Source organism: Ictalurus furcatus, chromosome 18 (assembly GCF_023375685.1).
Source record: "Ictalurus furcatus strain D&B chromosome 18, Billie_1.0, whole genome shotgun sequence".
NCBI lineage: Eukaryota > Metazoa > Chordata > Actinopteri > Siluriformes > Ictaluridae > Ictalurus > Ictalurus furcatus.
This window is the reverse complement of record NC_071272.1, coordinates 7,147,357-7,175,000: the sequence shown is the minus strand read 5'-3', so window position 1 is coordinate 7,175,000 and position 27,644 is coordinate 7,147,357. Positions and strand designations below refer to the sequence as shown.

Here is a 27,644-nt window from a genome sequence, read left to right as displayed (position 1 = left end):
TCTTCTTTTGGCCCTAAACCTGCTCCACTGACTCCTGCTTCCTCGACTCGCCTCAGGCTCACAGCGCTCCTCTGTTCCTCCTCTCCTCTATTCCATTTCCCCTCTCCTCTCTCCTCCCTCTATTGTTCTGTCCACGCCAGAGGTCTCGCCCCTGCTCTTCAGAGCTGAACCTTTCAGCCTCGCCTCCGCCCCCCTCTCCACGGGTTGCCAGAACCTGCTCTAACCCCCCCTCTGTCCCTCCTGCCCCTCCCGCTGGGGACAAGCTGTGTGTGCACCGCAGGTCTGCCTTTGCTGAATTATTAATCTGTGTGATTCCTGATCCGGGCAACTGTTCTCGTTTCATGCACAACAATGCGGTAAGTGCTTTACCGATCTGCCGATATTTCGATCGGAGTACACACTGGATATATCGTACTGGATTTATTTCCCTCGTTTTCTACATCTTTCAAACAATTTGACATGTTTTTGATCAAACTGGCAGAAATTCGCATCATCTTAGCATTAAATTAGGACTGAAACGAAACTGGGATAGAACAAAAAAGCCCGCAGTGGCAATCTAGAGGCAGTGAAAACATGACGTAATATAAATTAATAAATACGACTTGTATGACATAGCAAAAAATAAATACATTTTAAATACATTTTAAATCCATAGGAGCTTAAATTCCTGAAAAATACAGTAATATAATTCCTCTCCTGCAGCACGCTTCGGATGTTAGTGCTCATTTCTTTTGCTTCCAAAAGTCTAATTAGACGATCAGATCAATAAATCTATGCTATTGATAGGATGGGGTGCTAATTTGATCGGCGAGTGTGACGGAATGGCGCGCCCACACACACACACAAACAAAACCACTGCATTCTCATGGTAATAAATTATAATCACAGCAAAACAGAGGAAAATGAGAATACTTCTTCCTTCCATCCTTAAGCCTGAACAATGGAATGATTCAGTGACTGACTCATCAAATGACTCTTTAATTCAGTGAACGAATCGATAAGATAATTTTTTTATCTTGCTGTAATTGAATACGACATTTTACTCGACTCGGTTCACGTGCATTTTCATCAAAATTTCTTTTTCATCAATTATCCCTCGTGATTCGTTTCACCCCTCATATTACCCGACAGAACCGTGCTTATGAAGCAGAACTTAAGGATCTCAGTCTCTCTTTTTTTAAAAAAAAATAAAATAAATAAATAAATGAATAAATCTAACTCCATATAGAACTGGCACCCTGTCCAGGTGTACCCCGCCTTGTGCCCAATGCTCCCTGGGATAGGCTCCAGGTTCCCCGTGACCCTGAAAATGAGTAAGCGGTATAGAAGATGGATGGATGGATGGATGGATGGATGGATGGAACTCCATATAGAGCTTAAGTACTAAACTAACACTACACCTTCCCGTCTTTCGCTCTCTCCGCTAAGTGGGCGGAGCCACAGACCCGACCCGGACGCGCTGCTGGCAATCGAATTAACAGACCAGGAGGAAGTGAAGGAGTGAGTTAGTGTTCTCTCTAACAATCCCACAATCCCTCAGTGAGCGAGCGTGTCCAACTATCGACACAAGAACTCGGGCAAGATGAGCTGTGAGGACAAAAATATACACACCCCAACACACACCACTGATATTATAAAGAAGGCCTCAAACACATTAAGAGAGAGACACACTCGTGTGCATGTTTTCTGTTTACTTGCGCTCTCTTGCACATTTCTCTCGTCCATAGTACTAACAAAAAATTATTTATTCATTTATTTTGCTTTGACCTTATGGTATTATACGCAGCACGCCAATAATCTTCAAACACTAAAATTAACCCGCTAAATATTTGACCATTTTTGTTTAAATTGCCTCAGTTTAAAAATACAGTTTTTTTTTGGTACATGAATAGATTAATAATAAATAACATACTCATACCGTGTTATTAAACCTTTCAAGAAATCGAGAAATGCTAGAAATTACTTTGTTTCATGGAAATCCAATTGGTAAAGGACAAAATAAGCATCACTCTAATTAGATTAGGCACTTTGATTATATTCTTCTTATTATTGTTATTATATTTTTACAGTTAATGCTAGTCTATGATTATTTAATACATCTAGAGTCGTATAAGGATCTGAGAAGAACCAGCTGAAAAGTTCCTCACAAATACAGATTTCAATCTTTAACTGCTGTCCGCCGTTTCGTTTGGTCTGTGGCAACAAAAGTCATTAGTAATAAAAGCAATAAAAGATTTTACAACATTTTAGGGGTTCAAAAACATTCGACTGAATGCGGATATGAATCAAATATTCTCTTTATCTCAGATACAGAGTGGAGTATTTAAGCCAAGAAAGGCTCGCTGAAAAATAAATAGTGTCAATAAGAAATTTTGGCTAGTGATAAAAAAAAAACCAACAACAACAACAACAACAACAAAAAAAACATATTAGAATTTTATAGTAATTATTTCCAGAGTGTAATCCACAAGTGAGGAAATTCTGTCAAAATGGAGACAGACTTTGGGTTTATAACTAGAATAGATATTTTATTAGGGTTATATTTACACTTGACCATATATTGGTCCATATAGTCTTACTTCGCCAAAAGAACACTAGCCTTTACATTTTTGCCAGGTTTTCTTAACCTCTGTCATTTTTTGAAATAAAATAATAATAACCCATGAGTTAGTATTAGCTTCCGTATAGGTACTAACACTTGTAACATAAGTGACAATTATAGCAATATACAACTGAGAGCAGTAGTGCACACTCCCATTAGAATACCTTCTTTTTTGTTGTTTTTTTAAGGCTGTGGTCTTGACAAACATTGAGAAATAAACAGTGAAGAAAATCAGCAGTGGGGAAGTCTGTTTTTTTTTTTTTTTTTTTTATAATTTAACAAAATTATTCAGATTTATAGCCTTAAAAAAATATATATATTTTTTGCTATTAAACAAGGAAAAACAGCTAGAATCAATCATTCTGAGGATTTCAAAGGGTTAATGAATATCAACTTGTTGCAGTACATGTCGACTGACTGGTATTTGTCCTTGTTGTAGGCTGTGAGCTTTAGCTCAAGGGCATACCTGTAGATGATTGTGTGGTTTGGTTGTGGAAGTTATGATGTGTGACTCTCTGACAGTGCATGCATGCACCCACCCACCCACGCGCATGCACGCATACACAGTTCAGGGTTGACAGGGTGAATGGGTCAAGAACTGCTGCTCACAAAGTGTGTTTATTTTCTATTTTATTTGGGCTTTTATTGGGCAACTGTAGGATTTACGGGGACCCAACCAAGCCCAAGGGCGAGACAAGAACTCATAAAGTCGCACAGTGATAGACTAACCTTCATCTTCACCTATTCACACACATACATGTATATTGTACACACACACACACACACACACACACACACAGTCGTGATACACAAAAGACTATTTTGGCTATACTGAAAAACTTTGACTCACCCAAAACACGGTCCAAACCGAATGAAGTGTGTATGTGATTTATTTAACTCATCATACTCTGCTCCTACACACACATCATAAGCTGCCGTACACACTCTGCTGTAACTTAACACAGAGATACAGCTATTCAGCAGGGAGCTCAATGCGCTCCAGCAGCATCAGGCTGGCAGATGTCTGCTCCGCGCTGGGACGAGGCACGCGCACAATTGGACTATCGAGTTACTAAAGCGAGCAAACACGTAGAGGGGAAGAAGGATAGTTTTGTCATGGCGTGAAAGAGAACACGCACATACACGACAGGCTTTTGTGTGTTCGCGTTGACATTGGGTGCGGCACAACCGGGCACGTGCAGAGGTCAAAGGGCGACACTCGGCGTGAGCCTAGGAATGAAAGACAGCTACGTGACAGATTGGCCTCTTCTTCCGGACACCGCAGCTTTTTCCTCTTCCTTCCTTCTTCTCTTCCTTCTCATTTCTAGATTGCGCCACAGATCTGTGTCCTGGTCATTTAATAGCAATTGAAGCAAGGTAAGTCAGGAATAAAAAGGGCTGAGAGGAGAAAACGACTACAGACAATAGATCAAGGCATCGCATCGTATTTCGAAATTAGACCTGAATCGGGTTGGACGTTTTGAACGTGACCGGACAATAGCGTGAGGAAGTTCTGTACAAGCGAGGCTTAACCCGGGTCACGGCACAGAGTTTATAATTCTGAGCCCAACTTCAAGTCGAGAAAAACTGTCTAATGAAAGTCCCTCTTACCTTGTAGCCAACAATGACAGCTGTCTGCTTGTCACCAGTAAACAAATTCCAAACCGGGTCTCCCAAACAGAACAGCTGTCACCAAGAAGATTTCACCAAGTTCAAAGACTCACGAAGTTACAGCAACCCATGGCTTTCCAGTCTGAGAATGCATAATAAGACCTGCTTTATGGTCGGGAAGATGGCCTTCCCCTCCCCCCCTTATCAATCAGACTTACACAAGCCAGTTGTGGGAGTCTGTTTAAAAAGATGCAACAGCTGGATTCACATGCCTTAAAGAAGTGAGCGTTCACCTTTCTAGCTTGGTCACTGTTGCTGGTACAACAAAAGGCTCTCAAGTCTTTTGGATTTTGAATCGTCACCGTTTTCGTCAATAAAAAAAGTCCAAGAACGACCTACGTTTCCAAGATGTTAAAATGTCCGAATACAGACTTTTGCCGTAGCTCCTTGCCAAAGATGAGAGAATCTCATTTGCTTGCCGCTAAGTGCTAGAAGCAAAACTCCAGGATAACGTTTAAAGACAGGAACTTTTCCATTAACCTTTTCCGATTAACGACTATAGCTTGCTGTTAAAGTCTCCTTGTTGAAACGGTGTTCAAATGGTCAGAAACTGGTGTACGGTGGAAGGGCATGTACATGGATGTGTGGATAGCTAATAAGATAAGATTGCACACGCTACAGCTTGTGGCCACCTAACTGTAGACAGTCCATTTGTCTGAGATGGAAACTGGAGATCAAGATGATTTAGATGGAAAGTGGGAACTGGCAACAACTAAATTTGGTTGAAAAAAAAAATTTAAACAAAAAGGTCTGATGTCCATGTAAGGTCATCAAAATATTTGAAACGTCTTTCCTTTAAGTGGTACTAGCTCAACGCTAGGAGACTAAGCTATGAGAGACCTGAGCATGAAATCTAATACCGACCCAAGAAATACCATTTAACTTCAACACCCAGGTCCTGTCCAGTTTGGTTAGCCACATCAAGGCTTGGAATGAGATGGACACAGGTGATATGTTCTACAATGCATAGGGCTTTTTTTTTTTTGGTCTATTTATTAAGTGAAGAGGCGATTTCTCTCACTAGCCTCTCTTTTTTTTTTCTTTCTCCTCATCCTCTGCAAATCTGGCTCAAACACTCAATCACTGCAGCAGCAGCATAGCACCTTAATCAACTAACCTGAAATGGATACCACCCACACGAGAAGGAAGGCGGAGCGCAGGAGAACGATGGGTGGGGTGAATGAAGGGGGAAAATGGGAATGGATGAACTTTAGGAAGAGGACGGCATTACTGGAACGTTGGAACAAGGGGAAATAGAGTGATGAAAAATGAGAAAGTGTGGGGGATTCGTTTAGGTGGGGAGGGAGAGTAAGGGAGAAGGAAAGCGGAGAAGGGAAGGAGAGGTCTGTGGGGATTGGCAGACGGACAAACTGTGACAGGAGGTCGCGATCCCTGACCCCTGACATCACTGCCCTGATGGGGTGAATGCTGCAGCGCAATCTGCTGGTCCAAAGCAAACAGCGTCCACTCTTCCTTCCTTCCATCCATCCATCCATCCATCCATCCGCCTATCCATCTATCCTGTTTTCTCCTCCTCCTCCTTTCCTACGTGATGTCACAACCCTTCTCCCTTTCAAACCGTACCAAATAAAGCCCACCTTGGTCCACACACCTCTACTGTGTTCCAATTAGAGACCAAGTCCCTAGGTAGACAGTAGCTCTGAGCAACACTTGCACCACTTGCAAAGGCTGTCCAATTTTCAAGGTAGCCACCCTTAAGTCCAAAAGTGATTTCTAAAAAAATCCCAATCAGCACAATCCAGGGTGATGAGCAAATGCAAATTAGCAAGCCATCGTTTACAACATGATTATTTGTCCAACAGCTAAAAGGCTGCCTCAAGGTATGTTCCTATAATCTCTCATCCATGTTGAAGCACAGAACAATTAGATCTACTGCAATAAAAATGGCGCCGGGGGGGGGGGATCTTTGGCTATTGGGGTTTGGGGGCAAAACCATCACAGAGGAGGACTCTTGGTCTGCAGTGGTGACCTTTAATCCTGGGGGTCACACCTCACTGACCACCACTGTATCAGGCAAGTCCTGAAACAGCACTTTTCCACAGAAGGAGAAAATAAGGTTGCACTAGAAATTGATGATCAGATGGGAAAATGTGACAGAAGTGTGACAAAAAAACAACAAAAAAAACTTTTTGCAGCTGTGAACAGGGAAGCAATTTAATAAAATTAAATAAATAAATACATTATTAAAAATAAGGCAGTCATTAACATCTATATAAACAGCATGCAATCTTCTGGCTGTTCTCGCCCTCTTTTATATCTCCTAGAGGGTGTGAAGTTCTTGACATGCTTCTCAAATTGCGCTAGAGTTAAAAAGAGAAAGAAAAAGACAGAACATTTGGATGGGGGAGGAGGGGGGGGTGGATCTGGTGGTGTGTGATGGTTGCCGGACTGTGGGAATGAGAGGTAAATAAATAAAGAAAAGCAGGAGGCTTTGCGGATTAAAGGATAAAAGCGGAGGAGAGGAGCGAGGGAGGAGGGGCATCAGGGGGTCCGGGGCGACCCACTGGCATGCCGAGACACACATTGACCTTTCACAACAGAAGCTCAGCTAGAAAACATCAGCGATAATCCATCCACAGTCACTCACTCCCTCTGTCCCCCTCTTTTATACAACACCCTCCAGTTTTTCTCAGATTCCAGTGTCCTAAAATGTCTCCCGTTGAAAGTCTTAATTCTTGTCGGCCGTAGTCTCGCTCATCGTATCTCTAGGTCTCTTCGCTGATGTATTTATGAAATGTCAGACAACAGGATGAGAGAAGTAACACTAATAAGTTATTTAAAAAAAAAAAAAAAAACCCAAAAAACATTTATAACAAGAAGCAGCCACAGCACTATCCCAAGGCATATTCCAACTGGCTGCTCTCCAGGGTCCTGAAAGCACATCCTCCAGTCTTCAGCACCATGTTTTTAGACTAGAGAAGTCCATGAGGAGGAAGGACACAGCTGGATCTTACTAAACACAAGCACTGGAAGCCACTCGATTCACCAAGACGTGTCCACAGAGATGTGGGCCATGAGTGGAAATCGGACTCCCTCTCAAGAGTACACTCTCACTCGGGTTTGCGTGGATAATGTAGCATCAAGCCTCTCGAGTATCTTGTTCGCTGCCTGCGATATACATCTTCTCGGTTTTTTGCGACTGGCAAACGAGTCCCGCTTCTGCTCTCACTGGCTCGAGTGTCTTACACTTCTCTCGAGTGGCTCAAAGAGAAAGGGATGATACATACAAGGAGAGGCAGTTCTAAAGTTCTGTACCGAATCAGAGTGCAAGGAATGAATCTAAAAATCTTTTATGGAATCAGTTCTGCAGGGCCAAATCGCTTTAATAACATTCAAGTGTGCAGGACTGAAACTCTGAAGTGTCCAAACTCTGAAGTGTCCAAGTTCTACATTCCTTTACTGCTGTATGGCTGTACTGATTCAGTTCAGAACTCTCTCTGTATGCTTTCAGTCCTGTATTACTCTTTTGAATTAACTGTGATACGGAATCAGTTCTTCAAGCCTTTAGAGCTGTACTGAATTTTAATACTGAATCAGTTTGGATTCTTAATCACTTCTGCCTGCCTTCAGTTTAGTTTTGTTTTTATTACTGTAGCACATCGGTTCTGATAATGAAACAGTTCTAATAATGAGTTACTTCTGTACAAATCTAGTCAATCACTTCTGTACTGAATTAATGCTGTATTGCTGTTTTGACTCAGTTCTGATACCAAATGAATGCTAATACTGACTCAGTTCTGGAGGCCTTTAGTCCTGCTTTGTAGCTATGACTATGTATGGCTCTACTGAATCAATTATGATACTGGAAGAGTTCTGCATGGCTCTATTGAACTGGTTCTGATACTGAACCAGTTCTATATGGCTCTACTGAATCAATTATGATACTGGAAGAGTTTTGCACGGCTCTACTGAAGTGGTTCTGATATTGAACCAGTTCTGCATGGCTCTACTGAATCAGTTATGATACTGAATCCGTTCTATATGGCTCTACTGAAGTGGTTCTGATATTTAATCAGTTCGGTACAACTCTACTGAATTAGTTCTATATGGCTATACTGAATCAGTTCTGTATAGCTCTACTGAATCAGTTATGATAATGAATCAGTTATATATGGCTCTACTGATTCAGTTACGATAGTGAATCAGTACTCTATGGCTATACTGAATCAGTTATGATAATGAATCAGTTCTGTACGGCTGTACTGAATCAGTTATGAAACTAAAACAGTACTGTATGGCTATACTGAATCAGTTATGATACTGAATCAGTACTGTATGGCTCTACTGAATCAGTACTGTATGGCTCTACTGAATCAGTAATAATACTGAATCAGTTCTAAATGGCTATACTGAATTAATTATAATACTAATGTTCTTTGGGCCTTGATTTGTGTATTTATGTACAGCTTTTCCAGTCTAAAGCCTTTGACTAGTTTGCTTCTGCAAGCCTGAAGCTCCACACACACACAGCCGGGCAGCTAAGCACAGAAACTAAAGCACAATCACAAAATCTGCTGGACTCGATGTCAGCTATCAGCGTCCCGTCCTGTTTTCTCTGTTCCGAAGTCTAAAACCACCGTCCACTCCTGCAGAAACACGGGCGCTCTGACTACTGCTGTCTGTCTCGATCACCTCTAAGCCCTACATTGGTCTCTCTGGTCAACACTCCATACTGTAATCACAGCCTTAAAGACGAGCTGCAGAGAGGGAGAAGAGAATTGATCGCTACAGACGAGACATGAAAGCCTGGTTACACCACAGATTACTAGAGAGAGAGAGAGAGAGAGAGAGAGAGAGAAACGGAGAGAGAGAGAAAAACGGAGAGAAGAAGAAGAGCGGCTGTGCGCGGTGGGTAGCTTCAGTACAGCTGCACAACCAAACCAATCAATAGAGCCCATTGTACGCAGGAGCATGTGGTCGAGAGAGAATGAGAAACAGCTCAAAAGAAAGGACGAGTGGAAGGAGGAGAGGGTGGAAGACAAGCGGGGGGGTATCTGTGAGTGGATCTACACTCTCGCTGCCTCGGAAAGAACTAAAGTCTTACAAGCACAAGGGATGAAATAACATTTAAGGTCCGAGGAAATCCTTCCACAAAAGATTTTTCAACGTCAAATAAATCGCACGTCGTTTCAGTGACAAACGGAACGCTGATAATTACGGCAAATACAAGGAGAGCGTTCTTTCCGTCTTTTCTCAGACCACACAGTAGGGACAGTAGTGCAGCTGCAAATCCAACGTTTATATATACAGTATCTCACAAAAGTGAGTACACCCCTCACATTTTTGTAAATATTTGATTATATCTTTTCATGTGACAACACTGAAGAAATGACACTTTGCTACAATGTAAAGTAGTGAGTGTACAGCTTGTGTAACAGTGTAAATTTGCTGTCCCCTCAAAATAACTCAACACACAGCCATTAATGTCTAAACCGCTGGCAACAAAAGTGAGTACACCCCTAAGTGAAAATGTCCAAATTTTTCAGCAAATTTACACTGTATGTATGAAGACTGGAGACTGTATGTATGAAGGCGCACACTGTAATACGTTATCATTTCTATAGTAACAGCTCACTCACGTACACTTGGACAGCCATGAATCATAGAAGCTGATTTTTTCTTTTTTTGTTGGGGGGGATGTATCTCCTTCCTTTTGTAAGGAGATGCTCATTTAAACATTTATGGAAGGAGTCTCCAGTGTCAGCACATTGTAACAGTCAGAGGAAAGTGTTCAAGAGGAGTTTACTCTGTGTATAACTAGAAACGGCCAAAAAGTACAACACATCATGCTTTAATGAATAAAATCACTGGAAAATGGCTCTCTTTCTTTCAATGTTACTCTCTCTCTGTCTTCTACTTTCTCTAACTTTTTCTTTCTTTTTTCATCCTCTGACTCTCTTTTTTATTTCTTTCTTTCCATTTTATTCTCACTTTTCTATCTTTTACTCAATCTTTCTGTACTTTCTTTCATTTAATCGTTTTCCATCTCTACGGACCTGCTTTTACAGTTATTTTCTTTTACTCTCTCTGTTTTTCCTTCTTTTACACTTTCTCTTTCCTATAATCTCTCATACTCTCTCTCTCTCTCTCTTAATAATATCTTTCACTATTTTCTTTTCCTTTCACTCTCTCTTCCACTCTCTTACTCTTCTTTCTTTCTTAACTCTCTTTGTTTAAACTTTTTTTTTTACTCACTCTCTCTGTCTTTTTCTTTTACTCTCAGGTTTATGAAATAAATAGAGAAGAAGAAGAAGAAGAAGAAGAAGAAGAAGAAGAAGAAGAAAGGTGACCCCAGAAACTTCCCTTCACTCTATCTGTGTACAGCAACGCATGGAGCATTCATCCATCAGTTCATAACACACACACACACACACACTCACTCTCACACACTTTCACTCTCTCTCTCTCTCACTCTCTCTCTCTCACACACACACACACACACCATCCTTCTCTGTACAGGAGCCAAAAGCACTTTACCTGTCAGGTCATTAAACACACAGAAAAAACCTTGCAAGTGGATCTAACCCACATCTCTCACACACACACACTATTATAAAAATATACCCTGTCTCACTTTTTACACACACACACACACACACACACAGACACGCACAAGGTTAAAGCACTTTGCCTTTGACCAAACCCAGTGAGTGGAGGGTGATAGTACTATTTATAGAGATAAGAGCATTTTACACACACACACACACACACACACACACTCTTTTTTTTACTTTTACACTATTATTTGCTCACTGTCCTTCGTATGTTTGCTCTCTTTTCAGCTCTCTCTCCATTACATTCATATTTCCCCACTCTCTTTCTTTTGATCTTTCTTTCTATACCTTTGACTCTCTCTAACTTTATCTTCCTCTTTTTTTCTTTTAATGTCTCATTTACACACTCTCATTTGTCCTCTCTTTCTTTTGCACGCTCTTTCTCTCTCTCACACGCTTTTCTTCAATCTTACTTTCTCCCTCTCTATTTTACCCTCACTTTCTCTCTCTCTCGCTCTTCCTCTCAGGCATATAACACTCTGTTCTTTACCGATGCTGTTGTGAGGAAAACTGTAACGACATTAAGCTGGCGTGTGCTGCTGTATTTCTCCCTGATGGATGAGCGAGGCCGTGGTTGCAGAAGACGACGTGGTCCTTTTGCCTCCGTCTCATTTTTTTTTTTTTACCCTCCGTCAACCTGGCCGTGACCTTTACAGTGCACGTCCACTTAAAAATATTAGCCCTCTTTTCCACTGTAGGGCCGAGCGGTCGCAGCGGTGAGCACTGACAGGCCGGAGTGAGCTCACGAGACAGTCTCATCCCTTATTTTCCATCTGCTGTGTTGTTAAATAAGTGCTAAATACTAACAAATGCTGCTACATATGTAAAGTGATGTACGACTAAAAAAAACCTAAGTCGCACTTGCACACACTCACACATAAAGACAAAATCTCTGTGCAAAGTCAAATCTGTATAAATAGAACACTATCAGAGCTCGTAAGCAATCACAGCCGACAATGAGAACAAAAATACTTTCTCTCTCGCGCTCTCGGTTTCCCTCTTTCCTTCTCTCTCTCTCTGTTCTGTCTCTCTGTCCAGTTTCTGCCGGTTGGCTGCTGCCGGTCAATAGCACAGACAGGCCTGACAATTTATCATTTCAGAACTCTCATTTTTCACCTATTGACGACGTGTTTCTCCATTTATTCGTGCTGCATTAAAGCTGCGGGGCCCAGACGCCTGAAACAGACACGCAGTCAGCTATCGGCCTCTCTCTCTCTCTCTCTCTCTCTCTCTCACAAACACACACAGATGTGAGAGAGCGAGTGAGTGAGAGAGATCAAAACAGTCAGGCAGGCACATTAAACAACAGTAATTTCATGTATAATTAGCTGAAATCACGAGTCGCGAACGCTGTATAGAATCTAGACGCATCAAGAATGGGTTCATAATCGCGACCTGAATCAAAATGCCATTGAATTGTAAAGGCCCTAAACATTTCCACCTCTAATACTTCACTATCCAAACTCAGATCCTTCCGCGCCAGACTCCTCGTCCAAGAAATACTCGATTAATCGGTATTCAAGTTTAACTTGAACGGTAAAAGATGGCACCAGGCGAGTAGATGAGAACGCGAACACCACCTAAGATGCATGCTGAGAAACAGTCATTGTCAGGATCGCTAGTGCTAATCTACTAATACCATCAGCACTATTATAAAAACGCCCGAGCAGCAGTTTCCAGCAGTTTCAGCGTCCAGGAGCTGACGGCTGCTCTTAACAGGATTAAAAGCCAAAGGGACAGACGAAGAGCACGCAAAGCCCATCGAGCTAAACGCTAACGGGGGATCGCACAAACATTCTTTAAACTGCACTTGGACCAAGAAGGATCTTTCCCTTTTCATTAGTGTGTTTTGTTTACGTTTCGCCGCCGCTACTACCGTCTTTGGAGCCGTCCAATGAGTTTTGAGTCATCCTATGCCGTCTTCGTATTGGTGGCCAATAGTGCTCAGACTCTCAGTCATCAGTCATCTTGGGTCACAACTGCTCAGAGTGTCACATTATGCTTTCCCAGACCACAAGACCAAAGAATCCTTTGTTTACGATGGACGATTTTTTCTTGCCCTGTTTTCTCCCACATTTGGTTTTGTCCAGTTCCCACCCAGCAGACAGCTCTCCCCCATTAGCTAACAAGCAAGCATGGCTGCTTCTTCTAAGACACGTGAAGCCAGCCAACTGCATCTTGACAAACATCTGCTGTGTCAGAGGGCAACGTAACACACTTAGTCTGCGTCCGAATATCCCAACTACCCTACCATAGAGTAGGCAAAAAGCAGAACGCCAAAGGAGTACGTCCGAATTCTCAGTATTCATAAAACAGTAGGTGAGAGATACCTGGATGAAATTTATTTCTTTAAAAAAAAAAAACTTTATGGCATTTGGCAGACGACCTTATCCAGAGCGACTTACATTTATCTCATTTATACATCTGAGCAGTTGAGGGTTAAGGGCTTCACTCAAGGGCCCAACAGTGGCAGCTTGGCAATGCTGGGATCTGAACTCACCATCTTCTGATCAGTAGTCCGACGTCTTAACCATCGAGCTACCACTGCCCCATTTGGTGGATTTGGTGAAATACTTACTGCTTCTGCCTTGATTCTGCACTACGGAACAACTGGACACTGCGCTATCCCACAGGGCAATGGGACTGACGATCAGGATGACAGAAATGGCTCAAGGCAGCACGTTGTTCCTTGTGGTTAAACCGTACTTGTTTAACAACATCTGAAGAAACTGTTAACTTGTTGAATGCTTAAACAAGAAAAAAAAAAAACAGTTGAGGTGCAGGTGCTCTAATCTGTCGAGCTCTTTACGTTTTTACGGTTACGGTATAAAGACGTCGTAGGTCACATGACAATGCCGGCATGGCGGATTTATCATGTTCGGATTGTACTCGTACTACACGCACATACTGATGAGGATGTATTGTAGGAATGGCCGAGCAGTAGGTACTGAATCGAACGCAGTACGTACAGTCACGGATTAACGGATATCCGCCCTCTTCCGCATACACGAGCTCACAGACGCCTGTGATTGGCTAGTGTCGCTGTGATTGACAGAGTATAGAGAGTACACCATTTGAACATCCCACCCAGAAAGCACGGCCAATACTTGCCTTCGACGACTCCCGGTCATGGATGCCTCTGGACCGCAAGACGAACACGGAATTAACAGTACAGTTTCTATAGCCAGCTTTAAAGAAGTTAGCTTCTTTATTTTATTCATTTATATATAGCGCTAGCGAGTAAACAAGTAACCATATGAAATAATCGAGGTGAAGGAAAATATGTTCTGTGGTGTAGGGCACGTTGTGACTCACCGTAATCTATAAACATGGATGAAATATTATGGGGACGGCCATCTTGGACAACCAAATCTTTTCTTTAAAATGATGTATATGGTTTAACAATACTGTTTGAAGCAAGTGTACACATTTGTGGATATATATTTATGGAAAAAGATTTTGGCAGAGCTTGAATTGTTCTCTTGACTTTTGTGTAGATGATACACGTCGGTGTGTGTTTGAGGCCGACGTGGCACAAAAGCACACAGACAGTCTATGAAACAGCAATAAAGTAGATACATGGGTGTGCTTTTGGGCCCTGGTTGATGTGTGTGGATTTGTGTGGATGTGTGTGTGCGTGTGTGTGTGGGTGGGTGTATCTCTCCCTATGAACTGTTCACACACACAGCAGCCCCTGCACGGTGGATTTGGTATCAATCATAGCTGAAGGTGACACACGGCGTGACAAAGTTGCACCAGCGTGGATCACCTCACACCTCTTCACGCCTCCACACACACACACACACCCTCACACACACACACACACACACAAATGAGCGATGGTGACACGAAGCGGAACCACAGGCCATCAGAGTAGCACTAGGAGGAGGGAGCTGTCATTATTTTCACAGTTATAACAGTTTATTCTGCCAATATAGAGACACTAGCAGTGCACAGCTATAAACACACACACACACACATGCTAAATCTTTGTGTGTGTCTGTGACTAAAATCCCTCTCAGAAATCCTGTCAGGATAGTGAATATTAGCTAGTATGCTAGCATTACCACTCACGTTGTTTATGAAAATTACTTCAAAATCCTCTCAGGTTAGCGCATATTAGCAGTAAAAATATGAACATTTATGAAAATTCATTGACAATCATCTAAAAAATCCTGTCAGATTAGTGAATATTAGTTCATATACTAGCATTAACAGTGAAGATTATCAATATTTATGAAAATGACTTTCTCAGAAATCCTGTCAGGCTAGCGAATATTAGTAGCTAGTATGCTAGCATTAGCAGTGAAGATTATGAAAGGTTTTTTTTTTTTTTAAATTTTGGAAAAATGACTAAATCCTATCAAATGTCCTGTCAGGGTAACTCATCTTAGCTAGCAGGCTAGTATTAGCAATGAAGATAAGGACTGTTTATGAAATGTATTTCAAAATCCACTCAGACAAAAAAAAAAAAAAAAACAGGTTAGGGTTAGTTAGAATTATCAAACAGGATTATAAACATTTAAGGACATTAATTACATCTTAGAAATCCTGTGAGATTAGTGAATGTTAGCTGGTATGCTAGCATTAGCTCTAAGGTTTAGGAACATTATGACTTTAAAATCCTCTCAGAAATCCTGTCAGGTTAGCGCATATTAGCTAGTGTGCTAGCGTTAGCAAAGATTAATCTGAAAGATTATTAATATTTGTGAAAATTAGTTCAAAATCCTCTCAGCAAATCCTGTCAGGTTAGCATGTTAGCCACTGAATTCCTTTTTCCTACTCGAAAACCTCCACATATAGGGGTATGTGTGTGTGTATGTGTGTGTGTGCGTCATGCTGAGGTAATGATGGTCCGTCTGGATGTCATGGGAGGTCATTAGGGCGACGCCTTCCTCCCATTCTCTCTCATTTCACCTTCCATCCTTTTGCTCTTTTTCTCTGCACCCCAAAATGTGTGTGTGTGTGTGTGTGTGTGTGTGTGTGTGTGTGTGTTCCCTGCCTTCCTTAACCCCCTCAGGCTAAAGAAATGATATTGCTATCTGAAGAATTTCACACGTTTTACACCTAACGAGGCTATTATCCCAAACACACACACGCACACACACACATGCACACACACACACACACACACACACACACACACACACACACACACACACACACACAATCCCTCCCCTCCCCTGTGCCCAAAATGTTACAGTTTTTCCCCCCCATACACTCTTTCATAGTTGTTTAAAACAAATTTGCCTTGGACACATTTTCAACTGTTCATAGTCAACATGATAACACCCACAATCCTTCACTCCTTTCAACCAGTGACTAGACACCGTGCTCATGTCTTTATCACCACCTCTAGGATCGTTATGCTCAACACGTTCTGTCCAGTAAACAATCACTCAATATATGACAAAAGTAAACACAGCCAACGGTTCGGCAAGTTCAGTGTTTCGCTAGATACACATCAATATCACTTTTTTTTTTTTACACGTTCGTCTGTACTCCTTGACACTCATAATAATACAGAAATGACTCGCCTAGTTAGTATTAACTAACTAATTAAATGAATTAACTAATCATCAAGAATGTCTCGGCCCAAATTTGCGGGAAAATTATTATTTTTCAAAATCCCAAGCTCCAAAGAATATCGTGGCGCTTGTGTGTTTTTGCGTTAATTTCTGCTTTCGCAAAATCACGAAATCCTGGAGAGACTGGCGAGTTACCCTGGATGGAGTAGGGCTGTACTGGACTTCACTTTGGGGGGAATAAAGTGTGCTGGGAGTGAAGCAAGTGAGTTTTTATTTTAATTGCCTTGTTGTTTTTGTTTTTAATCCCCCGTTCCTCCAGGGCAGATAGCAGCTGATCATCCAGAACAACGTACTGGGTAAGAGCTGTTCATTTCACTCACCTAGTGTCGGCTGTAGACATTCTTTTCGCTTAGCTCGCGTTTTCTGCTAGCGATGAATGTCTTGAAGTTTTTTTTTTCCTCGTCTGATCATTAGTACGTCACCGTACGCCAGGTTTATGTCATAAGTGGCATCACATGGTACTGGATGTTAATATCGGAGCATTTTTACGAGTAAATGAAATAAAATTTAAAAAACGGATACCATTATCGGTGCTGATTATCAACTAATTAACTACATGCTGAATTATACTATCTATATAGATATCTAGTATGGAAAGTTCTCTAGTATAGTATAGTTCACAGCTTCGTATTAGCACTGGGGGGTACAAACTTTTGCCTTATTATGGACGAATATAATTAACATAAATCATCTTCCTCGCACCGTCACTACAATACAGCAGAAATGCTCCTACCTGCAGTGATGTCATCGTCAGTGACGTCCATCTCTTCCTCTGGAGCTTTGGGTTCAGTGGGCGGGGCTTCAGCTGGGGGAGGAGTTGGCTGGGCTGTCTCTGGAGCGGTTCCAGCTGCAACACAGACACACACACGTATCAGAGTTAACCTAGCCGTCTCCATGACCTGATCAGAAAGGACAAACGTCTCACTCGTAATGTCACTAATTCTTCCTCGTTTGCTTGTCGCCTCATTAACGACCTCATCAGGCCTTATTGTTTTGCATTATTGGCCGCTTTATTAGCCCGTGAGCTCTCGCCATTACACCCGTTTTTACTCACCGCAATCGTTTAGACCTTATCCCGGAATTACCAATTAAAAATACTCTTTTCATTAAGACACGAGATTAGTCGATGCTGCTTAAAGGTGAGGAACGGCTCATCTAGGCTCAGCGCTAATTAATGGAGAGAGAAAGAGAGAGAGAGAGGGAGAGAGAGAGAAAGAAAGGCAGGGAGACAGAAGAATTAAAACAGAGAAAGAGACAGGAAAAATGATCTAGGGTTAGAGAGAGTGAGACAAAAAGACAGGCAGAAAGAGAGAGAAAGAAAGAAAGAAAGAGAGGGAGATGGAGAAATCAAGACAGAGAGAGAAAGAGGGAGAAAAAAAAGATTTAGGATTAGAGAGAGAGAGAGGAGCCATTTGACCCAGAGACAGACAGACAAAAAGAGAGAGGAAGAAAGAGGAAGGAAGAAAGAAAGAAAGAGAGAAAGAAAGAAAGACAGAGGGAGACAGAAAAATCAAAACAGAGAAAGAAAGAGAGAGAAAAAATGATCTAGGGTTAGAGACAGACAGACTGAAAGAGAGAGAAAGAAAGAAAGAAATACAAAGGTGGACAGAAAATGATCTAGGCTTAGAGAGGGAGAGACAAAGAGAGAAAAAGGAAGACAAAAAGAAAACCAGAGAAAGAGAAAAAGAAAAACAGATACAGCAAAAAATGATCTAGAGTTAGAGAGGAGAGAGAGAGAGAGAGAGAGAGAGAGAAAGAAAGAAAGAAAGAAAGAGGGAAACAGAAAAAGAAAAACAGAGTGTAAGAGAAAAATAGAGACAAAGGGAAATTAAAAGACAGACACACAGAAAATGATGTAGGGTTAGAGAGAGAGAGAGAGAGAGAGAGACATGCTCATGTTCTTTATAGCCATATCCACATCATTCCTTCAATTACATTTGATGAAGTGCGAGTGTGCACATTACCGCGAGTGTGTGTGTGCGTGTGTGTGTGTGATGTATCCCTGTGTCTCTGTGAACAAGCGCCTTTATGTTTCAATTAACCTCCCTATTGACCACTGACATATTTAAAGAGGAGCACGTTTCCCCTCTCCTCCTGCTCACACACACACACACACACACACACACACACACACACACACTGCTGCTTCTCAATATGCACTTTCAAGAAACAATTCTGCAACAATTATTAGAATAGAGAAAACAGAACAGATTTCAAAGACGACAGAATACACACACAGACACACACACACACACACACACACACACACACACACAGAGTAGGGCAGGTAATTGGGAACAGTGGTACAGGATTGCTGCAAGGTCAAACACCAGTGTCAACCATGACACACCGCCTGCATGGGGCCTTGTTAACCCACGCCCTCGTCCTCGTCCTCGTCCCCCCCCATCCCTCCCCCTCTTCCTCATCCTCTTTTTTCTTTCTCTCGTATCCACAGGGGAAAAGAATGCAGTGACGCTACACACACGTGGCTTTCTGAAACAAAGGGCTGAAGTCCATGAGCTCAGGAGCGCCACCTTTACCACGTTACGTAATGACGCCGTAGTCCAGAACGGGCCGGATCTGTGGGACAGCAGAGACGCGTGCCTGTCGTTTAACTCTCGTGCAGGTGCTGGGAGAGAATGAATACGAAGACAGAATGGGGGAAGAAAAGGTGAGCTTGCAGAAGCACACACTGCCATGACCACTGTATCCTCCTCACAGGAAAACTGCCTCAGGCCCATTTTAATCATCTGGACATTCACATCCATCCCTCCATTCCCCCTTTCCTCCCTCCCTCGCTCGCTCCCTTCCTCTTTTTCTCTCAGGGGTCAAATCAGTAGGGAAAGCTCAATGCCGACCCCTGGGACCCAGGCAGGGAAGAGGTATACGTTTATCCATCCATCCATCCATCCAGATGTACATACTGGGAGAAAAAGAAATAAAAGTCAGGAAGGAGGGAAGAGAAAAAAAGAAAAGAGAAGAAAAGAGAAGAGAAATGAAGAAGCAAAGACAATAAGAGAAGAGGAGAGAAGAAGCAAAGTCGAGAAGAGAAATGAAGAAGCAAACACAATAAGAGAAGAGGAGAGAAGAAGCAAAGACAATAAGAGAAGAGGAGAGAAGAGAAGAGAAATGAAGAAGCAAAGACAATAAGAGAAGAGGAGAGAAGAGAAGAGGAGAGAAGAAGCAAAGACAATAAGAGAAGAGGAGAGAAGAGGAGAGAAGAAGCAAAGACAATAAGAGAAGAGGAGAGAAGAGAAGGAAAGAGAAGAGAAATGAAGAAGCAAAGACAATAAGAGAAGAGGAGAGAAGAGAAGGAAAGAGAAGAGAAATGAAGAAGCAAAGACAATAAGAGAAGAGGAGAGAAGAGAAGAGGAGAGAAGAGAAGGAAAGAGAAGAGAAGAGAGTCACCAAGGCCTGAAGTAGGAGACTTTAAAATGGCCGCTGGTGTGTGATGCACTCCCCTGCTCCTCCTCGTGTGTGTGTGAGTGAGTGTGTGTGTGTGTATAAAGTAAGAGGAGGTAAAAGTGAGCTGATGACTCTGAGTGAAGCTCGAGCAGCAGATCTGACAGGAGCCATTTGACCCAGAGCTACACTGGGAGCAGAGAGGACTACAAGAACACCATCCACACATTCATTATTAATAACACACACACACACACACACACACACACACACACACACACACACACACACACACACACACAGAGGGGTACAGAGTGAGAGGGAGAGAGAGAGAGAGAGAGAGAGAGAGAGACAGACAGACAGACAGACAGACAGAAGTGTGTGAATGAAAAAAGTGAAAAACAAAATGGAGGGCTTTTTTTTTTTGCTTTCTATGATTTCCATGAGCCTAATAATCCCACAACTTCTTTAGTGATTTATTTATTTATCTTTTTAACGGCAGCTCATGCTAGTCCGCCGTTTACTCGAAGGTCAAGGGACGTTATTAACAACTTTATAAAAAATAAACGGTCAAAACCATTTCACAGTGTGACTTCTATCCAGAGAAACATACCCCAAGACGAGAAAGTTTTACAGCAGTGCGGAGTGTTTTAGAAAAACACACCCCCGAGCTGTTCTTGTGTCCTGACAGCTGCGTCTGATGCGCACCGCCGGATTTACCGTCCCAAGAACACGCTAGAAGATGTGTTTTTTCTTTTCCTCCTTTCACCGTGTGGGATATAAAAGCCGGTCCCCGGAGAGATGTCGAGGCCCAAACGAGGACTTCTGGTTGCGTTTTCCCTCACACCCAAAACGCTGAGCGAGGAGCGCGAGCTCACCAATGCGGAGAGATCCCGACGGGGCCAGAAAATTATCAAATCATTTGTTATGCTGCTTTGAAGAATTGCCCCTGCTGAAGAAGGAAAAAGAACGTGTGTAGGCGGTGGTTTCTCTCTCTCTCACACACACACGTACTGTACATCCAGATGCACACTGAGAAACTCACATAGTTGTTGGACTGAATAAAGAATGATCAGAATCAGAGTTTTTCCGATTCGAGCTGCTGGATTTATCGAGGCGGAGTCGCTCTCGTCCACCGAGGGTTTCACTCACGAACTTCGACGTGCCAAAAAACACAAATACGAACAAACCCACATCTCATCAAAAGTGTATTTCTGAGCTGTGGAGAAATCGTCGATGGGATCTGGAGACGTTGGATTTAGCGGTCTCCCTGCTCTGTCTGTTATCGGGTTTTCTTCCTCTACCCCTAGCATGTTCCGAACAATCCACGAGGACCCCAGTCATGTCTATATATATTACTTTATTTTATTCATCTTTAACATTCAGAATATTAACACTGGACATTTCAAAACACATTTTGGAATCAAAACATGTTGGTGTGACATTTAATCTGACTCTCTGAATGATCTTTTGTTTATTTTATCCGACAGTGTGACATTTGAACTTCTCTACCGCTCGCAGGTTCTTGCAAACGATCACTTCATGTGTAAATAAATTTAAAATAAACCCGTCGATGAACGATCTTCAGTTTGTGAATGCACGCGAATAACCAAAATCGGTTCATTTTAAAACGGATGTTAAATTGTTCTTATGTTTGATGGGCATATGATACATTTAACAACAACAAACAAACATATATATATATACACACATATATACACACACACACACACACACACACATATATATATGTATACATATATGTATATACACATTTAATGGACACCCTGCAATTACACCAAACACCACTAGGGGTCCACGGATCCCCGGTTGAGAAACACTTCTACGTTATCAGTTATCGTTTCCATAGCGACAACTCGCACAGCAACATTGCGTACGTCCGACGGACGCTCCACATAAACAGATTTGAAGAAAAAAAAAATTATTCTGGTCAGGAGATGTTTATTTAGCGTTTATGGAAGGAGTCTCCACTGCGAGTGCTTTGTGACGGTCCGAGATAAAGCCGTGACTGTCTTTGATTAATTAACGTAAAGGGATAAAACGCTTCGAGACGTGACGTTAAAGATAAATAACAGTTGGTACTCCGCATCAGCACACACCCCGAGTGTTTCCTTCGTTCGTTCTTGTGAAGTAATAACGATAAATATTTCATTTCAATATCAGAGCGTATACGATATATATTAGAATCCTGGAAACTCTAACCTAAACCAAAATACGACTTATATCACAAAAAATCCGCAAGATGAAAATTCGTCCATGGCTTTGCTTTGCTTTATAAGTCACGACACGTGGTCCGGTCGCAGTAAAATCGTCACGGAGACGGAATTAAACTGCAACAAACCTACAAACGTGTGCGGTTTCTATCAAAACCTACGAGGTGTACAGCATGTATTGTTGTGCGTCGTTTGTTTTAGATCTATATCCCCCCACTACCCCCCATTTTGAAGCCCTCTCCTAGCTCCACCCCCCGTGCGCTCTCCCTCCTTTTCTCAGTCTGTATGATGGACACACTGGCTGGTCCACATTAATTCTCTCTGCTCCGTGCTTATCGATCCACGGCCCGCTCCCCAATTGCATTACACAGGCAGGCAGGCTGTTTTCTCACATTCGCCAAAAAACACACACACACACACACACAATCAAAAACACGCACGCTATATTTAAGGGTGGGGAGAAAAAAGAAAAAGAAAAAAGCATGATATGGGGGAAGGCAAGGCGGCGAGGCAGAGAGGCGTCTAAGGAAAAAATCAGGAGAAAGAAGAAAGCACTCAGGATCCAGGCTCAGGCTGAAGGTGTTCAGAGCAAGATTCTTTCCATTTCCCTCTCCATTTCATCTTTGTGTGTGTGTGTGTGTGTGTGTGTGTGTGTGTGTTATATTAATTGACGGCTTCCTTCATTACACCAGCCCATTTAGCAGTACTGTCTGTTTTCACAGAGCACTCATACGGCCCAGACAGCCGGCTAAAGTGTCTCTATACGCACACAAACCCCGGATGTGTCTGAGCACAATATTATCACATAAACACTAAATTACGTAAATACCCACCGGTGCTCGCACCCCGGGACCCTGAGGGAGTCCGGAATTTAGAAAAAGCTCTTCCTGAGACGAACGCGGCGTATTAGAGCGGGACGATACTTGACCGAGACGACGCTAGAGTACTGCCAGACAGGAAATGTGAACCACTTCTACGTATCACGCACCAAAACACTCTCTAGACCTAAAGTGCTCGATAATCGAGTTTCGGAAGGCAAACAAGTCGCGAGCGTTTAAACAAACTGAAGGGGGAAAAAATGTTCCTTGGATAGGAAGAGAAATATGGCAAAATGGCGAAAATACGCGGAGGTGAGAAGATCAGTTTCACAGAGAATAAATGAAATTCGTTATTGACGTTGGTTGCTCGTGATGGAAGCAGTAAAACGTTCATTTTGCCGTTACATAACATTATATCGGGGGGAAAAAATAAATAAAAGATCATGAATCTCTTCTTTCACTTGGCTTCCGTGATGTTTGACGCCGTCTTTTTCACCACTTTTTTTTTATTCACCTGGTAACTATGGTAACTGGTGTCACGGTTTATAAGAAGGGAAGGGAAAAGTAAATTTTAAAAATCTGCTGATTAAATTCAGGCATGGCAGGACACCAGGGCCCACAAATTTGATCCTACGCTCAGGTTACTGACTTTGGAATTCCACACATTCTCCCTGTAGGTTCCTCAAGGTTCTCCGGTTTCCTCCTACCTCTCAAAAACATGCTAGGTGTATTGGCAATGACAGGGATGTAGAAGTGTGTGCATGGAGCCCTGAGATGGACTGGTGTCTCATCTGAGGTGAATTCTGGTAATGACAGGAAAGGAAAGGGAAAAGGAAGGAAAGGAATGGAAATGGGGAAAAAGAAAGGAAGGGAAAGGAAAACAGTAAGAGGAAGAAAGGAAAGGGAAAAGGAAGTAATGGGAAGGGAAGGAAAGGGAAAAAAAGAAAATGGGGAAAAAAAGGGAAGGGAAGGAACTCAGGAAGAGAAAGGAAATGAAAGGAAAGTGGAAAAAAAAGAAATGGGAAGAAACAGTGAAGGGAAGGAAAAAGGAAGTAAAGGTACGGGAAGGAAAGGAAAAAAGAAAATGGGAAGAAAAAAGGAAGGGTAGGAAGGAAAACAGGAAGAGGAAAAAAGGAAAGGAAAGGAAAAAGGAAGTAAAGGGAAGGAAAGGAAAAAAGAAAATGGGAAGAAACTGGGAAGGGTAGGGAAGGAAAACAGGAAGAGGAAAAAAAGGAAAGGAAAGGAAAAAGGAAGTAAAGGGAAGGAAAAAAAGAAAATGGGAAGAAACAGGGAAGGGAAGTGAAGGAAAGGAAAACAGGAAGAGAAAGAAAGGAAAGGGGGGGGGGGGGGGATGAAAATTCCCAGGATGGACACCGGCTCCGTCGTGATCCCGGCCCTGATACTGAAGACGCATAAACGAATGAATGACTTCTCCCCAGTTTAAAGGAATGAAGGATGGATGGACAGCAGAAGGGATCGAGTAAACAAGGAGCTTACACTTGTGAAAACTTCGATCCATCCTTCTAAAGAGCAGTGTATATCTACAATGCTACTAATCCCTACTAGAGTAATGACATGGATTAAATTCCACAACCAACTCTATTCTATTCCACACGTGTAGAACGCTCCCAAAAGGTTACACCTGAAGTTTTCCTGAAAATACGTTTGGAAGAAGAGGAAGAAGAAGTAGAAAATGGAGATTCACGCTGATCGATGTTCACTCTTACGCACAACTCTAAGCCGTTCGAGTACAAGCGATTGCTCCGTCCAGCCAACATTTCTGTTCCTCAGTAAGAGCAGGAAAAGGTCACTCATTCATGTCCTCAGCCGCCGCTGCCCGGTGAGCGTCTGCTCGCTCTGCATGACCTTTTCCTCAAATCCTGCGTATAAGTGGCCGTCATGGACGTGCGATTCAGAGCAGAACCAGAGCGACCTGTCAATCAATAACGTGGTGTAATGTTAATGTTCTACATCTCTCTTCCCTCTCTATACATAACTATTCAAAGGTAAGGAATTTTACTGCGGCGCCGATACAGAGTAATAACATTTAAATCAACTGATACATCATATAGAATCATCAAAACTGATAAAGCTCTGAAATTTCACTCTGAGCTGAAACCCGACATAAAAGCTGTTTATAAAGTGTGGCCTGAAGACTTGATTTCCTTTCAGCGAAAGACAAGCCGATACACAGTATAGGACCAGTCCATCGTTCGAGGAAAAGGGGGAGAGGAGTTAAACCTGACAAAGAAAAAGGAGAGGTGAAAAATAAAAGCGAATTTAAGAAAAATGGGAAACAAAAAGAAAAGTAAAGAGAGGAAAGGAATGGAAAAGAAAGGAAAGAAAAAAGGAAGGGAAGGAAATGAAATGGAAGGAAAAAAGAAAATGGGAAGAAACAGGGATGGTAAGGGAAGGAAAACAGGAAGAGAGAAAGAAAAGGAAAAGAAATGGAGGGAAAGGAAAAGAGAAGAAAACAAAATGGGAAGAAGCAGGGAACGGAAGAGAAAGAAAGGAAAGGTAAGGAGGGGAAAAAGGAAAGGAAGCCTAACTCTTTCTTCCTGGAAATGCCATTATGCACTGTCAGATGTGTGTGTGTGTGTGTGTGTGTGTGTGTGTGTGTGGGTAGGAACAGCTCAGACTCACTGACCCTTGCAGTCCTGTACCCTTGTGAGGTCACTGCTGCCACGGTAACACTACACTGACCAGCAATGGTTCCCATAGCAACTGCTCCCTAGAGCCAACGCCTGTCTTCTGCCAAACATCAGGTCAGGCTCCATCACACACCCACCCACACACACACACACACACACACACACACACACACACAAAATGTGACATGACTGTAGTCATACACAACACCACACTGAGATGTCAGTAGTAACTAAATGGGACCACACACACACACACACACACACACACACACACACAGACAGACACAGGTCTGACAGTGCATAATGGCATTTCCAGTAACAAAGTGTAAACACATAGGATATGCAGATCTCTGAAAGAGAGGAAGCATGTTCTGCATTAATGAAAGCCAGAGTGACCACACACACACGGTCTAAAGGTGCTACTGAAATCTTAGTGTGGTCAAAAATAAGTCACAGCATCTAAAAGAATCCTCTCTGTTTCCATGCATTATTCATCTCACACTCACACACACACACACACACACACACATACACTCACTCACACACACACACACACACACACTCACACTCTCTTACACACACACACACACACACACAGATAAAAGCTCCAAACTTCAGCCTTGTCTTCCACTTCTCTATTTCTGACCACCGTCCCAAAGGCAACAGCGGCTTGTCTGCCTCAGATACATTACAGAGAGCGGGAACACTGTGTGTGTGTGTGTGTGTGTGTGTGAAGGCCAACTCTTCAGGCTTTCTGGGAAAGACTCAAACAAACACCCACTTTCCCAACAGTGTTAGCTGAGAATGAGAAGTGAGCTCGAGGGCAGGTTTGGCTGGGGGGAGGGGCCACTGTTAGTCAGCTAGCTCACTAATTCTACCACAAACCATCAACAAGCAGCTAGGCTAGTCAGAAGATCGAGCAAAAGTAAACGATAGTTAGTTTTACTATAAAACGGAAAGGAAATGAAATCAAAGGAAAATGGAAAAGGAAAGGAAATCAAAGGAAAAGGAAAATGGAAAGGAAAGGAAGTCAAAGGAAAAGGAAAATGGAACGGAAAGGAAATCAAAGGAAAAGTATAATGGAAAGGAAATCAAAGGAAAAGGAAAATGGAAAAGGAAAATGGAAAAGGAAAAATGGAAAGGAAATGAAATCAAAGGAAAAGGAACATGGAAAAGAAAAGGAAACCAAAGGAAAAGGAACATGGAAAAGAAAAGGAAACCAAAGGAAAAGGAACATGGAAAAGAAAAGGAAATCAAAGGAAAAGGAAAATGGAAAAGAAAAGGAAATCAAAGGAAAAGGAAAATGGAAAAGAAAAGGAAATCAAAGGAAAAGGAACATGGAAAAGAAAAGGAAACCAAAGGAAAAGGAACATGGAAAAGAAAAGGAAACCAAAGGAAAAGGAACATGGAAAAGAAAAGGAAATCAAAGGAAAAGGAAAATGGAAAAGAAAAGGAAATCAAAGGAAAAGGAAAATGGAAAAGAAAAGGAAATCAAAGGAAAAGGAACATGGAAAAGAAAAGGAAATCAAAGGAAAAGGAAAATGGAAAGGAAATCAAAGGAAAAGGAAAATGGAAAAGAAAAGGAAATCAAAGGAAAAGGAAAATGGAAAAGAAAAGGAAATCAAAGGAAAAGGAAAATGGAAAAGAAAAGGAAATCAAAGGAAAAGGAAAATGGAAAGGAAATCAAAGGAAAAGGAAAATGGAAAGGAAATCAAAGGAAAAGGAAAATGGAAAAGGAAAAAAAGGAAAATGGAAAAGGAAGGGAAAATGAAAGGAAAAGAAAGGAAACAAAAGGAAATGAGAATGGAAAAGGAAAAGGAAGGGAAAGGAAATAGAAAGGGAAAAGGGAAAAAAGGAACGGAAAGAGAAAGAAAGGAAAGGAAAAGAAAAAGGAAAGAAGAAGAAAATTATGAAGGAAATGAAAAGGCAAAGGAAAAGAGAAGAGTAGGCAAGAGGAAGGGAAGAGGAAGGAAAAGGGGAATGAAAGGGAGAATGGAGTGAAAAGAGGGAAAGGGGAAAGAAAAGAAAATGTTTTTAAGTCTGCTTAAGCAACACAGCAATCTAGGAGTCTCAGACAGAAGGCTGTCAATCAACCTGCTTATT

General features: G+C 42.1%; 1 protein-coding gene across 1 annotated transcript in view; it reads right to left on the bottom strand.

Annotated features, from left to right (window-relative positions):
- LOC128622570 (WD repeat-containing protein 7) overlaps positions 1-27,644 on the bottom strand; it is a 131,640-nt gene that overhangs the window by 55,828 nt on the left and 48,168 nt on the right. The window contains exon 20 of the mRNA XM_053649188.1: positions 17,170-17,283. Coding sequence (XP_053505163.1) covers positions 17,170-17,283 — 114 coding nt within the window. The remainder of the gene's footprint in view (positions 1-17,169; positions 17,284-27,644) is intronic.